Raw genomic sequence first — 22,630 nt, 5'->3', positions numbered from 1 at the left:
GAGCTCTTGTCATTAGTATTAGCATAGACCTAAAGAATCCAAGAATCCATGGCACTTATTTGGGGGGTGGGGGGTGGGAGGTGGAAAATGTAGCTTGGTTTGTTTTTCCAGAAGAGCAGAGTGTTTTCTTTTCACAAGTGATCTGAAGCTTTGCCAGAAATAAGTCTTGCCCGTAATCCTGTCTCCTGCGACCTTGGGGTCCCAGACACTTATAATAGCTAAACTTTATTTCTTTTGATGATGGAAAGCTTTTTTTTTTTTTTAGCAGTCATTTGAATATTTTAATGAGTTTGTTTTGGATTCTAACTGAACTACACACTGCTTGGTGGAGCATGATAGATGCACTGTAATTACTTTGTGTATTTATTGAATCAAAAACTGGTTTTCAGAGTGATGCCTTTGGAACCAGGCACCTGACTCCCCTTGATTTTCTCTGCAGTTGGTTTCCTAACTGACTTCAGTCATCATAGAAATTATATCCAAGAATTCTAGTTTTATCAAAATCTAGATACGTCAAAACTCTATATTTTTTTTTTTAGAATGCTTGTCCTGCATTTAATAATTTCACTGAAAGAAACACAATAATCCAAAACCATACGGTATTTTTTAACCAATGTTGAGAGAGCTATTTGAAGACCCTTGCCCTGGAGCACTCAAAATATAAATAGAATAAACAAATCAAGTTCTGGAAGAGGGGTATTGTTATAGAAGCACAGTAATCCTTGTTCTGTGACATAGTTTTTTCCACTACTCAGAAACACTATTTGTTGAATAGAGGATATAGTTTTCCTAAACAATCTGCAAGTTTTTGGAATGTAAATTACAAAATTTTGTGCCTGGATATTTATTGTTACAATCATAAAATAGTTTCTTTTCTCTGTGTGTGTGCATAAACAACTGCATCTCAGGTGTGACTGCAACTATAAAACGGCTTTGACCACATCTTTGCACGCTGTTCGCCAATCCATTTCTCTTGAGATGTAGCACAGCAGAGGTTCTGAAACAGCTTCAGATTTATTTCAGCTTGGGAAGCAAAACAAAGTTCACTTTTCCCAGATATGTATCAAGAACTATTTCATTTTCCAAAATATGGAATTGTTTTCCAAAATTAACTAGGCATGAGGCAGACAGATTTAGTATACAGTCCTAAGGCAATGAGTGACTTAAAGTAAACTAGACACACACGAATTCTAATTTTTCTCTACCCTTCAGACCTGGAGAGATTAAATAATAGTAAGTCAGTTGTCTGATAAATCAAATAAAAGCCAAAAACTCTGTCAAGTAATAAAACAGTCTCTAAAACAGCAGAGCATATAAGAAATCCAGCTAATAAGTTATCCAGACTGCTGAGGCTGTTTTGTAGTAACTCATATCACTCATCTAGAATGTGGTCATCTCAGACCCATCCCAGTAAAACCTTTCTATTATATTATACAATTATATTTTCTTTATATGTTACAGCAGAGATATCTTGTTATGTAACTGGAAATCTTCATTTGGGGTCACTGTTCAAAGTGTTAAAGTAATATTGGCCATGGTTCTAGTAACAGCCTTGCAGAAGTATTGCAAGATGCTAATAACTAATTTTGTCAATTGACTTTTATTTTCCAGATTTAATTGTAGTTGTTGCTTCCATGATAGTTCTGTGTGTGGGCTCTAAAGGTCAAGTCTTTGCAACCTCAGCTATCAGGTAATTATATGCAATAAAAGAAAATAATGCTGTCAGTTTGAATAGGGTATCTTTTTTACTTTGTTTACCTCCTGGTGAAAAACAGTCTTTCCTCTGATATTCATGTAACAGAGCAGATCACCAATCACATATGGGTGTGAAATAATAATCCCATGAAGTATAGTGAAAATAAAAATTTGAGTGTGTTGTCTGGTCATAATTTTCTTAGCTCTAGTAATGGATTTATGGTTGGTGGGGGTAGAGGTGCACATATAGGTACCCATCCTCTCCCATGCACCTACATGGGTTCTGTCCAAATCCTGTTTTAGTTTCTTGGCTCAGTTTTACAGCAACTGTCTTTCACACTTTGTCTCTGATGACCTCTTTAAGCTGCTGCTTCATAAAAGGCGTGGGGTTAATTGTTGTGAGCTCCTGATGGACTGAATCCACCTTGTACTCAGGAGGGTCACACCACTTGGTTTTCCTGAATGAGAAAGTACAGGGCAGTGTACTGTGCTCTGTGCACTAGCTGCAACAGTGCTCTAGGGCTGCAGTGACTCTTGTAAAAAATAAAATTAAAAAAATATATATATGTATATAGTTGGACTGTCAAGTTCAAATTGGCCATGATGTGCTTAAAAGGAAAGGATCTGTAGTTAGCTGTTTCTGTATATTGTTCCCCATCCTGGTGAGCAAGTCAAATATAAACTGATGAATGATTTCTAGAGCATTCACAGTTTGTGTCCAAAATCCTGAATTCTTGAGTCACCCTTACCAGTTATGTATACAGAGTCTGCCTCCTCCTTTGCAACCTTCCTGAGCTGTCTTCACAACAAATGATGAAAAATGAGTGAATGCAGTGAGAAGAGACAAGCTGCTAGGTCTACCATAAAATACTATGCATTTCCCTCAAAATGGTCCTTTGAAGACACAGGCTTCCCCTCTCCACCTCTGTTTTTCTCGTGTATTCTTAGCCTCTTTATTAATTTAAAAAATGTGTTCCAGGGGCATCCGTTTCCTGCAGATTTTACGAATGCTGCATGTTGACCGTCAGGGTGGTACATGGAGGCTTCTGGGATCAGTCGTGTTCATACACAGACAAGTAAGTTTGAGTACTCAAAAATGGCATAATAATCGATGCAATTCATTTAACAGAAATTTAAGTCCTTATATTCAGAACAGTGTGTTTGCAGACGTGTTGATGATGTCAAATATATTTAATGTGGAAACAGGCAGTCATTTATTTTATCCAAGTGTGGTTGTTCTGCCCTGTTCAGGGGACAAAAAGTTCCTAAAAGATTAAAAATGTTCACCTGCACTTTGCCCAACTTTTGACTTGTTGGATTTAACCACAGGAATGAGATTTCTAAAAGGGAATCTGAACATTTCTAAAAATTATGCATCTTTTTTCCAAAGTTGTTTTGAATATGGCAGCATTTGAAAAGCTTATCCAACGAATTTTTGATGACCAAAAAGTTAATGTGTCACACTTACAAAGTGAGGAACACGTGGTTGTATTAGGTTCTCTATCCAAAATGTTCATGCTGGACCAAGTCAATAGCTACTGTGTAAATTCTTTCACCACTGAGCTCAGTGGATGCTAACTTACAGCCAACAGTTGGTGTCAGTGTTTAGTAATTGCTGAAATTACATTCTTCTGTTGTAGTTATCTTTTAAAAAATGTCAGTGATAGGTAACTTTTATGTCTCAGCAATATTGTAATGCTGTTATTTTGATCCCGTTTGCAGGAACTGATAACTACACTCTACATTGGATTTCTGGGCCTGATTTTTTCCTCTTATTTTGTGTACCTGGCTGAAAAAGATGCTGTAAATGATTCTGGAGAAACAGAGTTTGGCAGCTATGCAGATGCCCTGTGGTGGGGAGTGGTAAGTATGGCAAGTTCACATGTACTGAAAGTAGTTAACATCCTCAAATATGGAGTATAGTTCAAGCAGGCATGGAGTAAGAACAGCACTTTGAAATGTCCTTTTATTGCAACGGTAAACGTTCTAGTTCTGTAATTCTGTAAAACTAAGAAAATAGTATAGAAGATCAGTGGTTTTATTTGATGTTTATAGTCTTATGCAATCACAAGTGATCAAGTTATGTATACTAGATACAGAAATATCTATTATTTTTTTAACCTGTCTTCCCTTCTGTTATAGTCATTTATTTCTTGCTACTTTTTTCATGGTAGGGTTCAACCTTCTAATATGGTAAGTCTTTCTAAATCAGGGCTATCTTTGTTGTTTTTTTTTAACGGTTATCTATGATTTGCAATTCAGCATGACTAATTCCAGAACAAGGAGTATCTGAGATACTTAAGACTGTTTTGAAGTGATTATATTGCTTTGGAACCAACTTGGTATCTTTCTGTGGCGTTTCTCTGCACTATGTTGACATACCACTACTATTTTAGTAAGCGTTTTAATTTTGTTGCTTCTGCTAGTAACAATTCCCTCTTTCTTTTCTTGCACGGTATGCAAATACTATATTGGCTGCTTTGTTCCGGGATTTCCCATCTGTAATCGTTTCCCTTTCCTCATCCTCTTAAGATTCAAAGAAAGGTATCTTTTTGTAAGCTGTTTTTCCTTATCGTTAGCATTCAAGCAATGGCTTGTTTTTATCTGTTATAATTGGCTTAATAAAATGAACTGTCATCATTAAGTGCTACAGATATTTTAAAATGCATCAGCATCACTAATAATTCCATGCTTGCATTTTCAAAACGTGCTGATCTTCTTAAGTCTTCTTTGGCTGTTTTAAATCAAAATGAACTGATTTCTTTCATTAAAAATGAGACTACTGTGTCTCATGTACAAGTACAGGACTAGTACCTAGAAACTAGTACTGTTTCACCAACAGAACATACCTTCTTGCGAAGTATTTTTGATAAGCCTCTGCGTGTGTGCTTATATCGTCTTCTCTTTACAAACAGTACCACACTATTTCAGGAAGGGAAGATCTATTCATGAGCAAGTCTATTGCAGGTCTCTTGGTGCTGAAATTCATATACAGCATTATATGGATCTGATGTTTTGTGTAGGTTGCTACTAAGATCTGCTGCAGAATTCTGTTCTCTTTCATTCTGCCGTGATTAAATACAGCCCCTTTTAGGATCAGAAAACTTAGTTTGTAGCACAAGGAAGCGGTTAACGACAAGTAGCTTCTTCAAAGCTTTCATGTCATCACGGTGTTTTCATTTTTCAGTACAGGGGACAGATGACTCAGTAATTAACAGTGGCAGATGTAGCTGCATTTAAAAACACATGCTGTCATTGGCGTTAGCATTAAAAATTGAATAAGTGACAGACCAGATTGGTTTACAGAAAATACAGTAAAGCCTTCCATAAAAGCAATGAGATCAGTGAGGATATTGAAATATTCTTCTTTCAGGGAATTGCTGCTCAATAGGTGTGCCAATTATTTTGTCTTTCTAGTTACAATCAACTAAATTAGTCAACAGATTTAATTATGGTCATATTCTTCCTCTGTTATAACTTATTATATTGCAGGATGCCATTTGGACTGTGGTTTTGTACTCAGTGAGTCCCTAAAGTAACTTGTTTAGTATTAAAAATAGAATTTAGTGTCCTTTTTCTGCTCTAAATGTAGGTGCTGTACTTCTGCTTACTGCTGAAAGGATTTAGCAAAACAAAGCTGAAATGAATTCAGTTCCATCCATTTTTGGTGTTTTGATACCATAGTAGTCTTCATGCTTTCTTTTAGGGAAAAGCTCTATTAAGGTTAGGTCAGTATCAGGGAGGTCAGTAAGTGTCAGGATGCTCCCTAATGAGGTTCTTAAACTCATTAAAAACAAAAAGAACTTTGAACTGTTCTTAAAAGTTTCTATTACGTTTTAGTCAAAATTTTCAGAATGGCTTAAGCACCACAAATTCTACTCACTGAAAACCTGTCTCTGTCTGTTTTGAATTGGTTATGCAGAAGGTAATTCTCAATTCCATTCTCAAAGACCTCCACAGATACATGATCTCTGGCATATAGTTGATCTCACTTCTCAAAAAGTGCCCCAGTACTGACTTACCTTAGGTAGCAGAGAACACTTCTAAGGAAAAAGTACTTGATACTGTTTTCACACCCCACTTTTTTTAGTCTACAACATTGCACTTTTTTTTAGTTGTCTCAGTGTATGGCTACCCTGCTAAAAAATGGCAATGGAATATGTGGCATAGTATAACGTAGATCATCTAAAAGGTCTGTGTTACCACAACTAAATTGCATCTGGAACTGGGTACTTTTCTATTGCTTTGCTTTGCTGACTATAGGCATACCCATAGGGTGCATAACTTTTAATTAAATGTTCTTCATTGTCATTGTTGTTATTTATAAATCTATATTGCTGTTCCATTTCCATATGTAAAATGGCCTCCTGGGCTTTATTTGAGTTTCCTTGAGTACTCCAGGCTGTAGCTATTAGCCAGTTCGTGGGCTTCTTGGAAAAACCCGAGGTTACCTTGTGGCATAGAGTAAAGATGTCTGTATTACTGCTGCTTTTAAATGCAGAATATGTTGTATAAACAATTATGCCAATGGCTGCCTGTCTGTATGTCTTTTAAAAGACAAAGGCAAATTTGCAAATAAAGTACAAGTAACATGATCCATCTTTCAACTACCCTGTACAAGTATTCAAATTTACTCTGGTTATGTTGTCCTTCCTGTCCAGGCTTACAGTTTTTAAGACCTACTGTAGGTTCTGGACAATAAAAACAAGAATTGGGAAGGAAAAAAAAAAAAAAAGAGTGAAATGCCCTTACCTAGACTGTCAAAGATGATCTCCAACAGGAAGTGTTACTGGCTCATTGTCTCCATTATTTATTTATTTATTTATTTTTCTTTCTTCCTTGAGCATTAATTCTGTCATGCCTCAGGCAGATGGAGCGGAGCTCTCCTTTTGGTATCCATTAAGTGATACACAATTTCCAACCTTCACATCTGAACAAACATCCTTCAGGAAAACCATTATGTGGATTGTGCTAACGGCCTCTTTGATCATGAGCGCTATTTGCCACAAGCGATTATTGAATATAGCCGTGCGTGGATATTGCACTATGCCCATTCCATTGGACTGGATTGAGCTCTAGGCTGCAAGTATGAGCTTTAACTAAAGAGTTTCTTGTTCCTTTAATTCAGAGATATGTGCTTTCTCACTAAGGACTGAATTCAACAAAACATTGACAAGTTTGCTTGCTTCTAAGCATACATAAAACCCTATTCCTGCTTAAAATTCTACCAACATGTTCTTAATTTAAATTGAAAATCAAAATTGTTCAAAAGTTATGCTGAAAAGTTGCAGAAGATGCTACTTGAAATTAAGCATGTGTTGTAAGAACAAGTTTAATTTATAATAGTTGAACATAAATATTGAAAAGTTGCCGCCTAAACGGGGGGAGGGTGTTAGAACCTTCTCCCTCCAATTAAAAAAAAGCTGTTGAGTATTGCACAGCAACTTGAATGTTGGACAGAAAGAGAGACTTCAATTTTATCCTTTTTGTGCTTTACAAGTCAAGAACACCAACTATAATAGGCCTATTCTTTTTCTTCTAATTTTTGGGTTGAAGTGGTGGTGTTTATGTAGAATTTGTGGAACTCTTCTCATCACTGAGCTTTAATTGCTCCATGAGCAATTCCAAATACATTTTGTTCTAAATTAATAAAGATCTGTGGGGTAGATGTGGATCTCTTAAACTTCTTACTTACAAAGTTCAGATGTAGATATTCTTACAGATAAAGAATAGTCTCAAAACATTTTTTCTTAATTCCCAAAGCCTTAAACTTCTATCAAATGTACCAAGGAGCTAGAAAACAAAAAACCCTTCTGTAAGAATCCAAAAAGTTTAAAGAGAATTGTCTTCTATTTGATGAAACAAAAGTAAATTATTTCTTAAAAAAAAAAAAAAATATGCCAGGACCTGGAAAAAATATAATTAAGGAATTTAGCTTTCAGTTAAAATTCAAAAACAAGTACAGAATGTGGTCCTGTTGAAATAAGTCTCTAGGAGGCTGAAATTAAGTTGGCTGTGATTTCTTCTCTCATGGCTGGAAATATTCTCTTGGGAAAGCATTTGAAAAGTTCCCTCTGAAAATATTTGGCTATCTTGAATATGCTTTGTGTTCTTTTTCTTGTTGTACCTAAATAATGCTCTTTCTTTTTCTTATACTTACTACGTTTTGTGAGGTATAATAATAATAGTACCAACAGAGAGTGGAAAAAAACTGGAGTTTCCACAAACAGTTCAGAGCTTGCAGTCAGTTTGTCTGCGTACATAAATAATTTTCCCCAGCACATCCTTTATCATGACTGAGACGACTTGCTGCTTTGTTTTCTGATGCTTTTTGTGCAGAAACAGTCTCTTGTGCAAGCTCTGGCTGACAGAAACTCTTTACTGTAGATCAGAGAAGTATGTATGCTCAAGCAGGTGAGAGCAAATCCTGTAGGCAGAGCTGGCTGTTCACTTTACATGCTGACTGCTGGTGGCCAGCAGACCTCCTGCTATTCCCCCTTCATCTGATGAGTGAGCAGAGGGGGGCTGGCATCCTGCAGCATCCCACAGAAAGGGAATGGGTATCACTGTATTGTAAAATCTAAACAACTGGCAGTGGATTATCAGGCTAGGATGCAACTGTCAGGCTAGGATAGAAAGCTGCTGGATCTCCTATGAGTTTTACTGCTTGTGTGTGTAACTATAGGTTTACTACTGTGTTCAAGTATAAAATTGTCCATTAATTCCAAGTGAAAGCTATCAAAATGCTTTTGTAATATGTTGTCACTGTATAATTATCTTCTGTAAATAATTTTGATGCACAAATAACAATCTTCTTGGAGGTTTTAAGTCTTTTTGCTAGATAGTTTTCCTACTTTAGTTACCTTTGTGATGAGGTAAGGAGTGATTGTAGGGGGAAGTAAAATAAAAAGTTGTTCAGATAAGCCCTGACTATTCACTAATAATGAACAATTCTCTTTGTTTTGATGCAATAAAGTTTGCCCTATATCTCATCGTCCTTGAGAACTGCTGCCAGGGTGATTGGGATGAATAGCCTATTTTACAAGAGGGAGTGGAAACAGCTTTTGTTTGTGAGGCACAACACTGAGAATGGGATCTTGCGGCATTTGGAGCATGCTGTGTCGCAGGTGGGCGTACTGCAGGATCTGGACAACAGAAGTGTGGAGGGGAATAAACTGAGATCATGAAACAGTGCAACAAAAAAAACGTGGTTGGAAACCCAGCTTTCAGAAATGAAGACAGGAACCTACAAGAATGTCTGTTGCTGTCAGAACCTGTTCCGGGTTCTGTTCCAGAACCTGCCAATAGGAACTGTGGGGGGAAGGCTAATTAATTTCTGAAGGGGGCTGTATTTTCAGGAGTTAATGAATGAAATGGCATAATATGCCTAACTTGAACTAGCCAGAAACAAAGAATACCAACCAGAAAAAAAACCCACAAACAAACAAAAACTTATTCTTACTAAGCTGGTTAAAGCTATAGGCTCTTTTTTTTTTTTTTCAGTGCACAGAAGTGACTTTGCAAATTTTAGGTGAGTTTCACTAACTTTTCCCAATAAGATCTCACAAGTGGAGATGTTTAGTTTGGGCCACCGTTTGGTTAGGAGGCTTAGAGTGGCTAGTAGATTTAGAGGTGATTTTGATGGCTGAAAATGCCACCTTTAGGGGGTATTAGACTAGGCTCCCCAAGTGATGGCTGGGCAGCACTGAAGATCTGTTATTTCAGAGATGTGACATTGAAGTTAATATATTCTGTTTGTTGTGTTCGCCCTTGAGTGTGTAGTTCCATTTTTATTTCATATCCTAAGTTACTGAAGTCTTTCAGTGTCCTTCAGATGTGGTTGTGTCTCACTTACGTATATCAACCACATCAAAAAAGGTGGCGTTTACCTGAAACAATAACTGTATGAAAAAGACTTTGAAATGTCAAGAAAAAAAATAATCCAAAAGTTCCCTTTAAATATTTATAGCAGTGGTGACCAGGAAGTCCTTTCTTCAGTTTTAGATTACAATTTTAAATCTGATGTTTCTAAATGCTTGCCCTGTAGCACATATTTTCTTAACTTGTTCATCTGAAGCATATAACTTGAATCTTTCAGGGCTCTGCGATGTACGTAGAGGTGATTTGCAGCAGCAAGTGAAATTTTTGTTGTGTGAATCAGCTCTTATCTCTAACATCCTTAGATATACAAGGAAGAAAAATATTGTCATTCTTAAAAGATTTCAAAATACTGAAAGATCACTAGGTTGTTTTTTTTGTTTGTTTTTAAGCTTTATACAGATCGCACACTTCATAGTAAAATAAGAGCATAAGTATCTAATCTGTTTACTCTTGTGCTGCCTGGATTTCAGAAAGTTTGAAAGAATCTATATTCAACTTGCATGAATGCAGTTGAATAAAGATGACAAGCAGTAGAAAGGCTTCTTATGTGATCATTACAGAAGAACATTTAAACCATTTAGCAATTTACACTGTACTCCAGTTGCAAAGAAGTCAGGGAACCTGTCAGTGTTTCTGGTGTGTCTCTGGATGTTCTCGTATTGCTTGATTTAGTCAAGATGAGTGTTTAAGTGGGTCAGAAAATTCTCGGTGGTATTTGGTATGCAAAAAAATACCCACTACAATTCATTCTGAGGTTTCAGTGCTATAAACTTAGAAACAAAGTAGTTAAGGTATTTTCTGTAGGATGACTTTCCCTCATTTGCTTTAGTGCTTGGCTTTTTTAATCTTTTAGTTTGTATTTGCTTCTCAGTCCTGTGGTGTCTGCCTCTGAGTCATGCACTCTTGTATCCTGCAGCTAACTACCTAAACTGTCACGAAGTATTCAGTATTTCATCAACAGAGCATCATTACACACCTGATTAGTTTGTACTTATTTTATCCAGATAGCTTTGAATAAAATCCTCATTCATTGCTATTTGTTGTTGCTGTCTAGATATTTTTTTTTGCTTCAAATTTCTTCCTTTAGACTATTGATGCATATGTAATGGGAACAGGATTAATTGTAACACCAAAGCCTGTGGTGATGTACATCAGATCAAAGTTCTGAAATAGTCAGTGGATTAATATGATTTTGCTCCTAATTAAAACAATTAGTTTTCCATGCTGCTTTGCAGTGAAAATTTAATGTGTGAGCTCTTGTATCAATTTAGTTTCATTATGCCAATGTATTTGCCATGCTAGAGTGGAAGTTGAGTCATTATTTCCATCTTGAGATCCTATTTTACAACTGCAAAATTAGTATTGTACTCTTCAGGGGGTTATAATTCGACTATAAAAAATCATTTGGGGTGGAAACTTGGTATATAGGGTTTCAACAACATATATCTTGGTGAAAAAGAAAATATAATTTTGGAATACAATGCATTTGTAGATGGATTAGAGTTATGAGTGTAGAGAAAAATTTTAACTTAAACGCATATTGTGACTTGCAACCCAATTTCCAAAATGTTTTTAAAAATATAGCCCAAACAAACCACACAGAAAATGTTTTTATGTCACTGATGCTTCATATAGACCTATTCAGAAGGGATAGGTGGGGATGGTAGTGGGGGAAGAGAAGGTAAATGCCTCTGAATTTTGTATGAATTCTTCTTCTGTTATAGTTTTGTATGAATGCTTCTGTTATACTCTAGTCAGCTTAAAAGCACTTTTTTTTTTCAATTCTAGTTGATGTATGTATTTAAAAATGGCATTACAACTGTAACACAGAATGGCTGATAAAACTTTTCCATCACGTGGATTTGTAAAGTTTTTCAAAAACTGGGGCATAAAACAGTGGCTTGTCTCATAACCTTTTACGTAAGAAGGTGTTGGAGGCCATCGTATTTGCTAGAATTCATTCCTATTTTTTCCATACCATATTTTATTAGTAGAAAATTGTAATTAGAATTTAAGATTTCTTTCAAACTGACCATCTTGTGTAGGTAAGGAGATAAGACCCATCTCTTCAGTTCCTCATCAGGCCCTGAATTTAGGTGGTATTTCAACAAGAATATCAAGAATATAGGTAAAGGTACATTTGTTCTTAACTTACCTTACTGATTCTTAAAACACTTTTGTATAATAGGAACCAAATTTGGAACTAAGCCACAGTTCAAGAACTTAAATTAATATGAAATGATAATACTTGAATGTTTCCAGTAAAAATAATTTGAAATAAACTTGTAACACCACCACCTCCAACAGCTAGAGCCATCCCTTTGCCAAGTGCCAAACAGACAGAATGATTAATTGCTTAGAAGGTGGACAGTGAAAGAAGATGGCTTGCTTCATGCATTTCTGAGGTGGGAAGTAAACCTACAGTATTTCCCTGTGGTGTCTTATCTTTTAATAGCAGTGGATGATTATTAATATGGCAGATGGTAACACTTTTCCTGGACTACCTGCCCTTCCACTTCCCCAAACCCAAGCTCTCCATCACTTCACCCTTTAACAAACATCTTGCCTCTATAAACGTGCCCTTTCCTTCCCTTCTCTCCACTGTTGATGCTGCCCTGGGCAGTAACTGCCTTTCTGCAGTTGCAGGGGAGGACACTGAGGCAGACGGGTGAGCAGCTGCAGGGCTCAGAAGTGGGTAGCACTTGTGTATTACTCTCTGGGACCGACATCCTCTGCATCCTGGGCAGCTGATGCCCACGCTGTCAGAAATCTGAACAGCCAGCATCTGAGGTGTGCTTCAACTGCTTGAGAGCTTCGTGTGCTTTACATGGTCTGATTTGGTTAGCTTTCTTCAAAGTCACAGATAAAAATCTCTCTAATTTCCAAATTCAGGAATAGCTTGTGACATAGGTGAGTTTAAATTGCTCTCAGATGCCAAATGTATCCCTTCTGCTTGAAACAAATCCATTCCTTCCTTGAGCTCCTGCAAATAATGACTTATTAAGCCTTGTTATGCTATGTCACCATGGTGGTAATCTTTATTTCAGTGAAACCCAAACTCAACAGATGTTTCCTGTATGCATGCATTAAATTATCTGTTCTTGCTCTTGATGTTCTATGCAAGTTAGTGATTCATTAGACTGTTTTAAGGAGCTGTTGCTGTATGGAAATTTTTCTGCTTCTCTTGCTATTTATACCAACATTATTCTGTAGAATACTTCATGTCTGACCCCATTCATATTCCACAGTTACAGTATATATAGTCTTTCTTTGCAACAGCCCTGAAATTCTTCAGCAAACATCCGCTGTCCATAAAGAAAATCAGCAATTCAGAGCTGTTGGCAGCCTCTCCCTAAGGAAAGGGTCTGACATGGGCAGGCAGCCCACATCCCAGTAACTTCGTATACAGTAAAGTTGTCTCAGCCATGAAGACTTAAATTAATGGTGTTACTTTACAAGATTTTAAATACGTATTTTATTGTAATTCAATTTCCTGTGCCTCTTTTGTTCTGTTATAGGTGGGGAGGCAAACCCAGAGAGGAGAACTGCCTCCATTAATATAGCACAGATTGTCATTGGGAGAGTTAGGAATGCGACTCAAGTTTCCTTAAAATAAAGCAATAAAAATGAAATAAATTAAGAAAAACCAACCCGAAACTGCCATGCTAATATTTTCTGTAATGCTCTAAGTATTTTTCTTTACAGGTGACAGTTACAACTATTGGCTACGGGGATAAAGTGCCTCAGACCTGGATTGGAAAGACCATTGCATCTTGTTTTTCAGTGTTCGCAATTTCGTTTTTTGCACTACCTGCGGTAGGTTATTTTGTGCTTTTGCTGGCAATTTGCTGTTGACCCGCTGTTCATCAGAGGAAACTTTCTGTTAATGATCCTTTAAACTTCAGAAGCTAAAAAGCTTCTTTGAGTAGTTTAAAAAAAAAAAAAAAGAAGAGTGTTTATTGCATACAATGCTAGTTTTTCTATACATTTGAGAAGGGGATGTTTAAACCAAAACACTTTTTTGCCTACCTGAGAAGTGCAAAGGAAGTATTTCTCATGCTACATATCTCTGGACTCAGTGATTTAGTGATGTTTTGGCTTCTTATAGCATTCACTCATAGTTTACTCAACTGATTAAGTCCAAGGTGAACTGCAAGGCTCTCATACACACCCTTCCTCTGGCAAAACTGCAGAAAAGGTGTCACTGGCAGAGGCAACAGTAAGCAGTCAGGGCCAGTTATGTTGGCAGCTGATGCAGTTTGCCAAGTTAATGTCTGACCATAGCCAAAGTCTCATTTTCAGAAGTGATTTAGGATTGAGATTTTAAGTGTTTTGGCTCTTTGTTTGCACTGAGGACAACTTCCCAAGTACTTTCTAACAAGAAACAAGGCACCTGAGTACTAAGAGTAAATTCAAAATCAGTGAAAGATGTGCTGTGGTTTGAAAGCCCCAAAATAGTCAGTGCAAAGAGTAGTTAAAGGTATTGCTTTCACAAATTTGGCAATATTTGTGAATTGTTCTGTTAAAATGTTTGTGTGACCTGAATCATGCTGTCAGAAATTTTCTGCAATCTGGTGTGAAAGGGGTGAAAAGGTCTAGATCTATCTAGAATACTCCCTACTGTCAGAATCTTGCTAGCTTTATTTTCAGCAAGCTTTTTACTTCAGTGACACAGTTCTGTCAGCATAGTATAGCTATGGCAGGGAAGTGATGGGGACAGAATGGATAAAAATAATGCTTTTATGCCAGCACATCCACAAAAACTCTTCATGACATGTAACAGCAGCTATTAAAACTACAATTGCTTTTTAAAATTAGTCATTCTGTAAAAGCTGTAGTGCTTTTGAGTGTAGATTTTTAGACTCTCCAACATCAGTTTGCCATTAAAAGTATATTCTGTCTTCCCTCCTCAGTCTGACCTTTCATGTTTGTTCCTTGTTTAGAAGGGAGGTTTAGTAAATGAAATGATCTGCAAGAAAAATGCCAAAGCTGCTTTTTTGGCTGAGTTTTTTTTCCTCAGACTTGAATGCCAGCAAAGATGTTTTATAAATACTCGTACAGTAGCCTCACCTTCACAGCACTGCTTTTATGTTTACCTGTCAGTTTTTCCTAACTGTAGAAATAAAAGAACACCCCCCACCTTTATCACTGTGATTTTATTACTGAGTTAAGCTATTTCTGTGAGTTGGCCCTAAGGGGAAACTTAAGATTTTGAACCTCTAGTGGTAAATAGTTGATACTTAGTAGCTATTGCATACGTCTTGCTCCCATTTTAAGCAGACGAGCAGGCTAAGATCACAGACAGAAGTAATTGTGGCTAAACAAAACTGTTTTGGGTTCATGGTCTAGCAACGATTCTGCGTTTTCCAAATAAGTGATGTTTGATCATTGTTAACTCTTTGATCTTTGCTCAATGATTGTAATAGGAAGGGTCTTTCCTGTTTCTTTCAAAATACTGGATGATTAATACGTTTCTTAGAGGTTGAGCCAAGATCACTGGCTGCCCTGACACCTTGACTACCATATGTAGAAAATGAATTATGCTTTTTTGAGTAGGTGTAGTCATGTAAGCTGATTTATAGAAGATGTGTTCTTATCTCTGTGTTACTAAAATCTTTGTTAAATATGTCTATAGCTATGCACATGACTACATAAATGACTTGCTCTATATGTAATTATGGACTTAAGTTACATTACATTTGGAAGTTGTTTTGGGTTGTACACCATTCAGTGCCATTAGTCCATGCCCCTTGTCCTGAGAATTGATTAGATGGCCTCTTGCTGAACTCACCACAGTCCTGCCTGTGTTGTAATGGTCCTTTTCCTCTTGTCCTCCTATCCCTGCATGGGTTAACATATGGAAATAGGAATTGCCATGCTACAGTTAAAAAGCTTTATTTCTCATAAAAATGAAGTTAAGCACATCAGGTTAATATTTTTCCCTGCTCTATCGTTCCCTTGCACAAGCATTTATGAGACTTCTGGAGGGTATGAAATACTATTTCTGCTTGCTTTTTAGTGTTTGAGCCCAGTAGGCTTAAATAGGCTTTGGATCAGGGCACGACAGCATTCATAGTTTGTTTCAACAAGTAATACTAACTGAGTCTAAAAACTTAACAGTATTAAGTCATTTCCTCTAAGTAATTAGTTGGGTTTTATGATGCAGAATGGGAGTTCATTAATACAACATAATTCGGCAAGCTTATGTGTGCTTTCTTTTCCTCCTTTACAAAGAATAAAAAATCTGTGTTTTCTTTCTTACCACAGGGAATTCTTGGTTCAGGCTTTGCCCTAAAGGTACAGCAGAAACAAAGACAGAAGCATTTCAACCGTCAAATTCCAGCTGCTGCCTCTCTCATACAGGTACCGAGTTCTTGCATTTTGCCTACTATCATTTCTCTCCATTTGTAATTTCTTCAAAACTTGGCAGTATTTTTGGGCCTAATTCACATTTTAAAAAAAAAAAGTATAGGAGTTGCAGATGCAAGTCTCGTAAACAGATTTGGAAATCCCACCTGTAATGTAAACCAATGAGCAGAAACTTCACTCCCAAATCAATGCCAATTCTTTGCTTCAGCTCTTTAAAATGAAAACTGAAGGCTGTCGTGTGGTTATTGGTTAATTTACCTGTGGAAAATATTATAAAATGCTGTGCTTGCGATAGTGAAAAACAGAGAAGAGACTTCATGTGAAATTGTATTTACAAGGAGCAATTTATTTTTTAAAAACACAAATGTCAGATATGCTTCATTTTCCTTGGTACAAATACATTCTTAAAAATCCCAATTTTAGGAGAATTAAGTCAGCGTCTTAAATAGGAAACATCTTGTCTGCAATTTTCAGTGCCATTGTAAGTGACTGGGAAACACAGAGATTCTGCAAAATCAGTCTTTTTGTGTTGGATAACAAAAAGGCAGAAAAATTTTGATCCCCTCAGTTAAAAATATGGTTGCGGATCTGTGTCAGTAAGGTCAATGAGATTTTATCCTTTATTTCAGCAGAGCCAGCATTTCACTCTGGAGGTGTATTAATATTGTTTCATTGCAGGGTTTTTTCCAACTTTTCTTCCATCATGCAGTTTCTGCACATAGCTTTAGAATTACAGGATAAAATTAAAAAAAAAAAGTAGATGTACACCTAAGCCGTATCATTTTTGCGTTCTCATATGACTTATTTCTCCAGCTTCATGAGTGAATGTGGATTTCCAGGTCAGGCTCTTTATAGAAACAGTAGCTAACTGTAAAGTTTATGCTTGAAACTAAACAGTCCCAGAGTTAATATGAAAAAGGTTTAAATTTAAGGCTCTGGTAATAGCTACAGATTAGCCAAAAGTCTTCATTCTCTGTGTTTCATTTGGATTGTATGGTCAGAAAAAGGTATGGTTTTGCAAAGAATGGGTTTTTAGTGTTCCCATCAATCCTTCTGGGAAATCGACCCCAAAATACCAGCAAGTCTGAGATTGCGTCTCTAGAATACCATGCTTGTCTCAATCTGAAATATTGAGGAGTGAAGGGTAGACAATGAGTTGCTGATTACCAGTTATTAATAAGTGACAATTGCAATTTACTAGTGGTTGTGGAGCTCTAGAAGCCCATTTGAATAAGTACTCTACAACTAATTTACAAAAGGATTATATTTAAACCAAGAAGATTATGAAATGGGAACAAGGCAAGGCAACAGCTGAAATTAGTGATAGCTTTTCACTTATTCCTTCTTATTCTCTTCTAGAGGCCAATTGTTATTAACCATGAATTACATGGTGATTGTTTAATCCTTTATTTTCCAGCTGCTGTCTGATTTTTCTTTACCATTCTGCATTGCTTTCTTTCTTTCATCTTGTGTTTTCTGCCCTTTCCCACTTCAGATTTTGTGTGTGTAACTACATAGATATGTGTGTGTTTTTCTGTAGTGTGGAAGTGAGGATCTACCATTTGAATTTAGAGGCTAATTATTAATAATCCCTGATCATATATTTACATTTTAAGAGAGAATGCAGCAGTGTTTTGTTTCTGGTCTCGTTTCCTATCCCTGCTTTTCCTCCTTTTTGTTTTTGAACATAGTACTTTAATCACTAGTCGTTGGGGGAGGTGGAGGATTGCTTTTGATTTTGGGCTCCTGGTTATCTATTAGTGCTGTTCCATCATGTGCTCTCCCACAATCATTTCTTTGTAAGAATATAGCCCTACTGACCATATCACAATTGCTTTTTTTTCCTGACAGCACTCTTGTGGAGGTATGGGGGAATGATTTTTGGTTTTTGAGTAGGGGCCTGAAACACAGGATGCAATAGGCAAAATGCTGAAAGTCATTTAGGGAAACTGTGGAAGAACAAGAAATTCAACCCCAGTCTTTTGAGTCCAGTCTAGAATTCTCTTTTATTATTTGTTGCTAATGCAAACAAAAGTTGCACTTCAAAAGATTGATCTTGTTTTCCGCTTTGCCCAGTTCAGACTCGGTGGTTTCTGTTTACTGAATAAGAATTCTGACCCATGCTGAGTTAATATTTCCATGGGGGAAATCCAAGAACACTTTTAAATAAAGAATGTCTTATATGCTGACTTGGAAGTATGGGTAGCTACAACTCCGATTGCATTAATTGTTCTGTTGCTTACAACTTTTGCCCTAGACTGCATGGAGATGCTATGCAGCTGAAAACCCAGACTCTTCTACATGGAAAATATACATTCGAAAACCTGCCAGAAATTATCATTTGCTGTCACCCAGTCCAAAACCGAAGAAATCTGTGATGGTATCAGTAACTAACATTTCTTTTTATAGTAGTTTCAAACTTTTAAATTGGATTTAATTTGTTTTATGTTCTAGAGGCTCTTTATAGTGTTTATTTTACAGAGTATTACTGGGTTTCAAAGTTTCAATTACAACTCAGTTTGGGAATTTTCAGTAACTATAGGTTTAAAGTATAACTTAATTTGCTTCACTTCCTAAAGGTGACTTTTTTAATGGATTTGGAAAAGAACAATAATGAACTTAGGCATATCAATCAATAACTCAGTGTTATTTGGAAAAGTATAAGCAAAGGAGAAAAAGAAAATGAATATTTCCAAATTGGTTAAAGAACAAACAAACAAACAAACAAAAAAAAAAAACACAACTCTGGTGCTTCTGTCAGCTATTGATTTTATGGCTCTTTAAACTTCTGTGATGAAGACATCTTGCGCCTACATGTGGCAGTATCTTCATATCCACCAATTCTATAACTTAAGATTTTTTGTTGTTGTTAAAATACAGCAAGAAAAAAAAACTTTGCCAGAATCTTTGTTATCTAATACTTCATCCTCTCTATTGGAATAGTAGGGCGGGATAGTTGTGCTCTGGAAAGGAGAGGATGTTTTACAAAAATTTCTCCTAGTATCCCAGATTCATCTGAGTTCTGTAGCACTATAGCTATTTGCTCTTTGCTGAAGGTATGATGTATTGTGTCCACTAAATGGTGAAGATATTCTAGAGTAGTTTGATTTATATAAACCGTTGAGGAGCTAGCAGATTTTTTTACTTCAGTCAGGGGATTGATGTGTGGATGTGTGATGTGATGATGTGTGGAATTCTATTAATTAGACAGTTTTGGGAAATGGGGGGTACTCTTGCAGAGAAATGCACAGTATAGTATAATGAAAGTATTATTGGTCAGGTACTCTTTTAGGTGGTTATAGCTCATTAGGGGCTTCATTATTATTAAAGACAATGAAGATCTTACTAAATGTGGCTTGGTTTGGTAATTTAATATATGTTTGTTTTTTAGGTTAAGAAGAAGAAATTTAAGTTAGACAAGGACAATGGGCCTTCTTCTCCAGATAAGATGCTAACTGTTCCACACATCACTTATGACCATGTGTCTGATGACAGGAAACCTGATTTCAGTTTTGATACATATGAAAATTCTGGTAAGAAATTCTGTTATAAAATGCCAGTTAACTGTATTGGCGATTTACACATAGGCAGTCTTTAATATGTAGGAGAGAAAGGACAAAACTAGTTGTTGTCCTTATTTCTGAAGAAACAGTACTTTGCTTTTTGACTTTGCTGGCTTGTCTGGTTAAGTTTCAACTATTCTTTTAATGAATGTACTCAATTATAGACAAACTAAAATTATTTGTCATTTCTGCCTGCCAGAAGAGCTGCCATCTCAGAGGCTGGTGCTTACAATCCACAATTCTTCATTTTATTGAAGCTATTAGCTGTCAGCTTTTCCATGTGAAATTTACCCAGGACATGTTACTATTGTGCTTGTACCTCAACCAAAAAGGACTGACGTGTCTTGGCCTCTCTGAGCATAGTCTGCTATGTGAAACCATCATGTGCTCTTGCCATCTGCTCATTGGAGTAGGCTGTGAATCAAATTTTGAAAGCAGACGTACTTTAAACAAATGTAGATCCATCTGTATTAACTGTCACTGTACAAATAGGTACAATTTGATAGTCACCTTATTGATGCATTAGTTACAGATGCCTTAGTTATAATGAACTTCCAAAATAACTCTGAGTTTACACTGCTTTTTGGTTGTTTTTTTTGTTTGTTTGTTTTTACAAATGCAATTTTTACTAGGAGTTTTTATTTATGTATGCCAATTGTGTTTATTTGTGTTTGCCAATTCTGACAACAAAAATGAGAGTGAATTTTTAAGGTAAGCTTTATTGATTATAGATGCCTTAAGCACTTTTCTCCTAAAGAAAAAATATTGGCAGACTGGATTAAATTTAATGACCGTTAAAATAAGATTAAAATGTGGGCTGGCACCAGGCATATTTTAATTCAGGCAAAAAGTCTCACCTTCCATGTGCTCTATGGCACATTTCTTTAACATTTCTTGTTCTGTGACATTCATGCTTTTCCATTCTTTCTTGGCTTCTGTTAAGGAATGATTGCGATTTGCATCTGGCGATAGAAATGACCTAACTGTTAGAATGTGGGCAAATAGTAAGTTTACCCTGTGTATCAGGCTTTGAGTACAGATATCTGTCTTCAGCACAATCCAATGAATGATGCTTCAGATGCGTTGATTTGCCAAGTCCTACCTTTTATCTCTAAGCTTCTAAAGGATAATGTGATTTGCAGGCAGCCTACTACTGCCACTTCAAAAATCAGCTCTATAGCTTTCATTAAAAGGATTTTCTCTAATTTCTTCTGACACTTACCTTTTTTCTTTTTTATCTGTGTTCTGCTCTCTCTAAACTGTTACAAGTATACAGGACAAACAGGAATGTTAAAATTGCTTGGTAAGTTGAGGAAAATTTTATTTCTGGCATGCCAGCTTATGACAATGTAACATTTTTTGCAGTGCTTTTTATGTGTGTCTAGTGCTGTATAGTTTCTAAGAAATCTTTTGCAGCCAAGGAGATCTAGACAGACCCAAACTTTACCTTCTCACACTATAATTGCAATCGCACACACAGTTCCAATGCAAAGAGAAAAGTGAGCACTCATAAAATATTTGCTTATGAGTAGATTATCACTTGTTGTTTCTTCATAATTGAGAAAAATTGCTAGTGTATGTATAATCAATACCAAAAGATAATATAAAAGTAATATAAGCTATAATTCATCTAGTAATGAAGTTATATGCTCAGATAACTAAGAATTAATTTCTAAACAAATAGACTGGGATGGAAGAAAAATGTCCAGACTTGACCTCCAAAATTGTGCAGTCTGAAGTAGGTGCATCTGTTCCTGTAAAAATGCTCTGTAGATATTCATGAACAGATGGGGACCCATAAATTAAATAATTTATTTTACTGTTTGTCTGGATTCTGTGATCACTTAAGCAGCCATGTAGTCCTGTGATGTTTCTAATGTGCTTGTTTAGGCACTTTCTTAACAATTGAGTGTTCCCCAAAGACTCTAGGATTTGAGCTAGGTCTAGGCAAAAAAACCCTGTGATTAATGAGAGTGCTGCAAGCCACCTGTAAATTTTCTGCACTGCATCCACTGGAGACAGTAGAGGTTTCTTTTCATTAATCAAGTGTAAGGATCCTCAGACTTGGACTTAAGCACCTGAAAATACAGGGTTCTGTTTCTCATTTGAACCCACATGGATCATAGCTGTAATTAAGGTGGTAAAAGAGCACAAACCAAACTGAATCTCCCTGACTCCCCTGGCCAGTCCTTGGTTCGCCCATTTTCCTGCTTCCATGTTTCTCCTGTGTTCCAAGGGGTGCATCCCCAGTGGGGGTGAGCGTGGTGGAACAAGCTCAGGAGAGGAACAAGAGCCATGAAGCCACCTGTTCTACACAAAACAAGAAACTTCTTCATCTTGGGGAAACATCACAGGAGCTTTGCCAGCCACCATAGTTTCAATTTTCTAGCCAGGCAGAGTAAACTCAGTGGACCTGAGAGTTCACCTAACACTGTTCTGATAGGGACTCAAAGAAATAGAGAAGGAAGTGTATATTTGTAGCAAGTGTGAATAAAATTACATACCTCCTTTCTCCTGGCATCATCAGTTCAGCAAGGACTGAAGAGCATGCCTGATACTGACAGAACACTTGCAAAAATGAGGATTGGGTGGTTTTTTTCTGATTTTTCTCTTTTTTTTTCACTCTGTCACATTTATATTTTGAGTTCTTCTCGTTGCATAAGAAAAAGTCAACACTTCTGAAGAATATCACTCTGTCCCAGTATATGAATACACAGGCATTTTCTCAATTAAATAGTTACTAAAATGACAAGACTAAAAGAACTAAACATAACATAAGTGTTATGTTTTCCTGAGTCTTTCGCAGCATTGACTAATCTTGTTTGCCTGAAACTTTTCCCTTTAAATTCAGCTTGAGGTAGGCACTTGGCTTAAATGATTGAACCTGGCAATTATAAGTGCTTTTTATGGGATGTCAGGTAATTTCTACCTTCAGTGGCAGACTGAAATCTGGCCAGGAGCTACCTACACTGTGGACAGTATGAACCAGACCAAGAGGAGTCCATACAAGGTTGTACACTTTGGAAAGGGAAACACTCGAGGGAGCTGTGAAGTCAGGAAGGAGGAGGCAAACATAAGATTACTTTTTTTCAAAACAGGACTGGCATGTAGGAAGCAATATA

At 36.6% G+C, this 22,630-nt stretch overlaps 1 protein-coding gene across 12 annotated transcripts in view; it reads left to right on the top strand.

The window, feature by feature from the left end:
- Positions 1-22,630, top strand: part of KCNQ1 (potassium voltage-gated channel subfamily Q member 1) — a 409,605-nt gene that overhangs the window by 147,998 nt on the left and 238,977 nt on the right. For 10 of the 12 annotated variants that reach the window (XR_013952150.1, XR_013952151.1, XR_013952152.1 and 7 more), the window contains 8 exons: positions 1,612-1,690; positions 2,675-2,771; positions 3,418-3,558; positions 13,282-13,392; positions 15,844-15,939; positions 18,203-18,325; positions 19,337-19,478; positions 20,785-20,811. Coding sequence is in view for 9 of the 12 variants with exons in the window: in XM_080595232.1 (XP_080451358.1) it covers positions 1,612-1,690; positions 2,675-2,771; positions 3,418-3,558; positions 13,282-13,392; positions 15,844-15,939; positions 18,203-18,325; positions 19,337-19,478; positions 20,785-20,811 (816 nt within the window). In the remaining 3 variants the exon portion in view is untranslated. The remainder of the gene's footprint in view (positions 1-1,611; positions 1,691-2,674; positions 2,772-3,417; positions 3,559-13,281; positions 13,393-15,843; positions 15,940-18,202; positions 18,326-19,336; positions 19,479-20,784; positions 20,812-22,630) is intronic. The other 2 variants (XM_080595231.1, XM_080595230.1) reach the window with 1 other exon arrangement.

The sequence above is a fragment of the Anser brachyrhynchus genome, assembly GCF_964034855.1.
Source record: "Anser brachyrhynchus genome assembly, chromosome: 5".
Lineage (NCBI taxonomy): Eukaryota > Metazoa > Chordata > Aves > Anseriformes > Anatidae > Anser > Anser brachyrhynchus.
The sequence above is the reverse complement of the archived record's forward strand: the minus strand, read 5'-3'. Positions and strand labels throughout refer to the sequence as shown.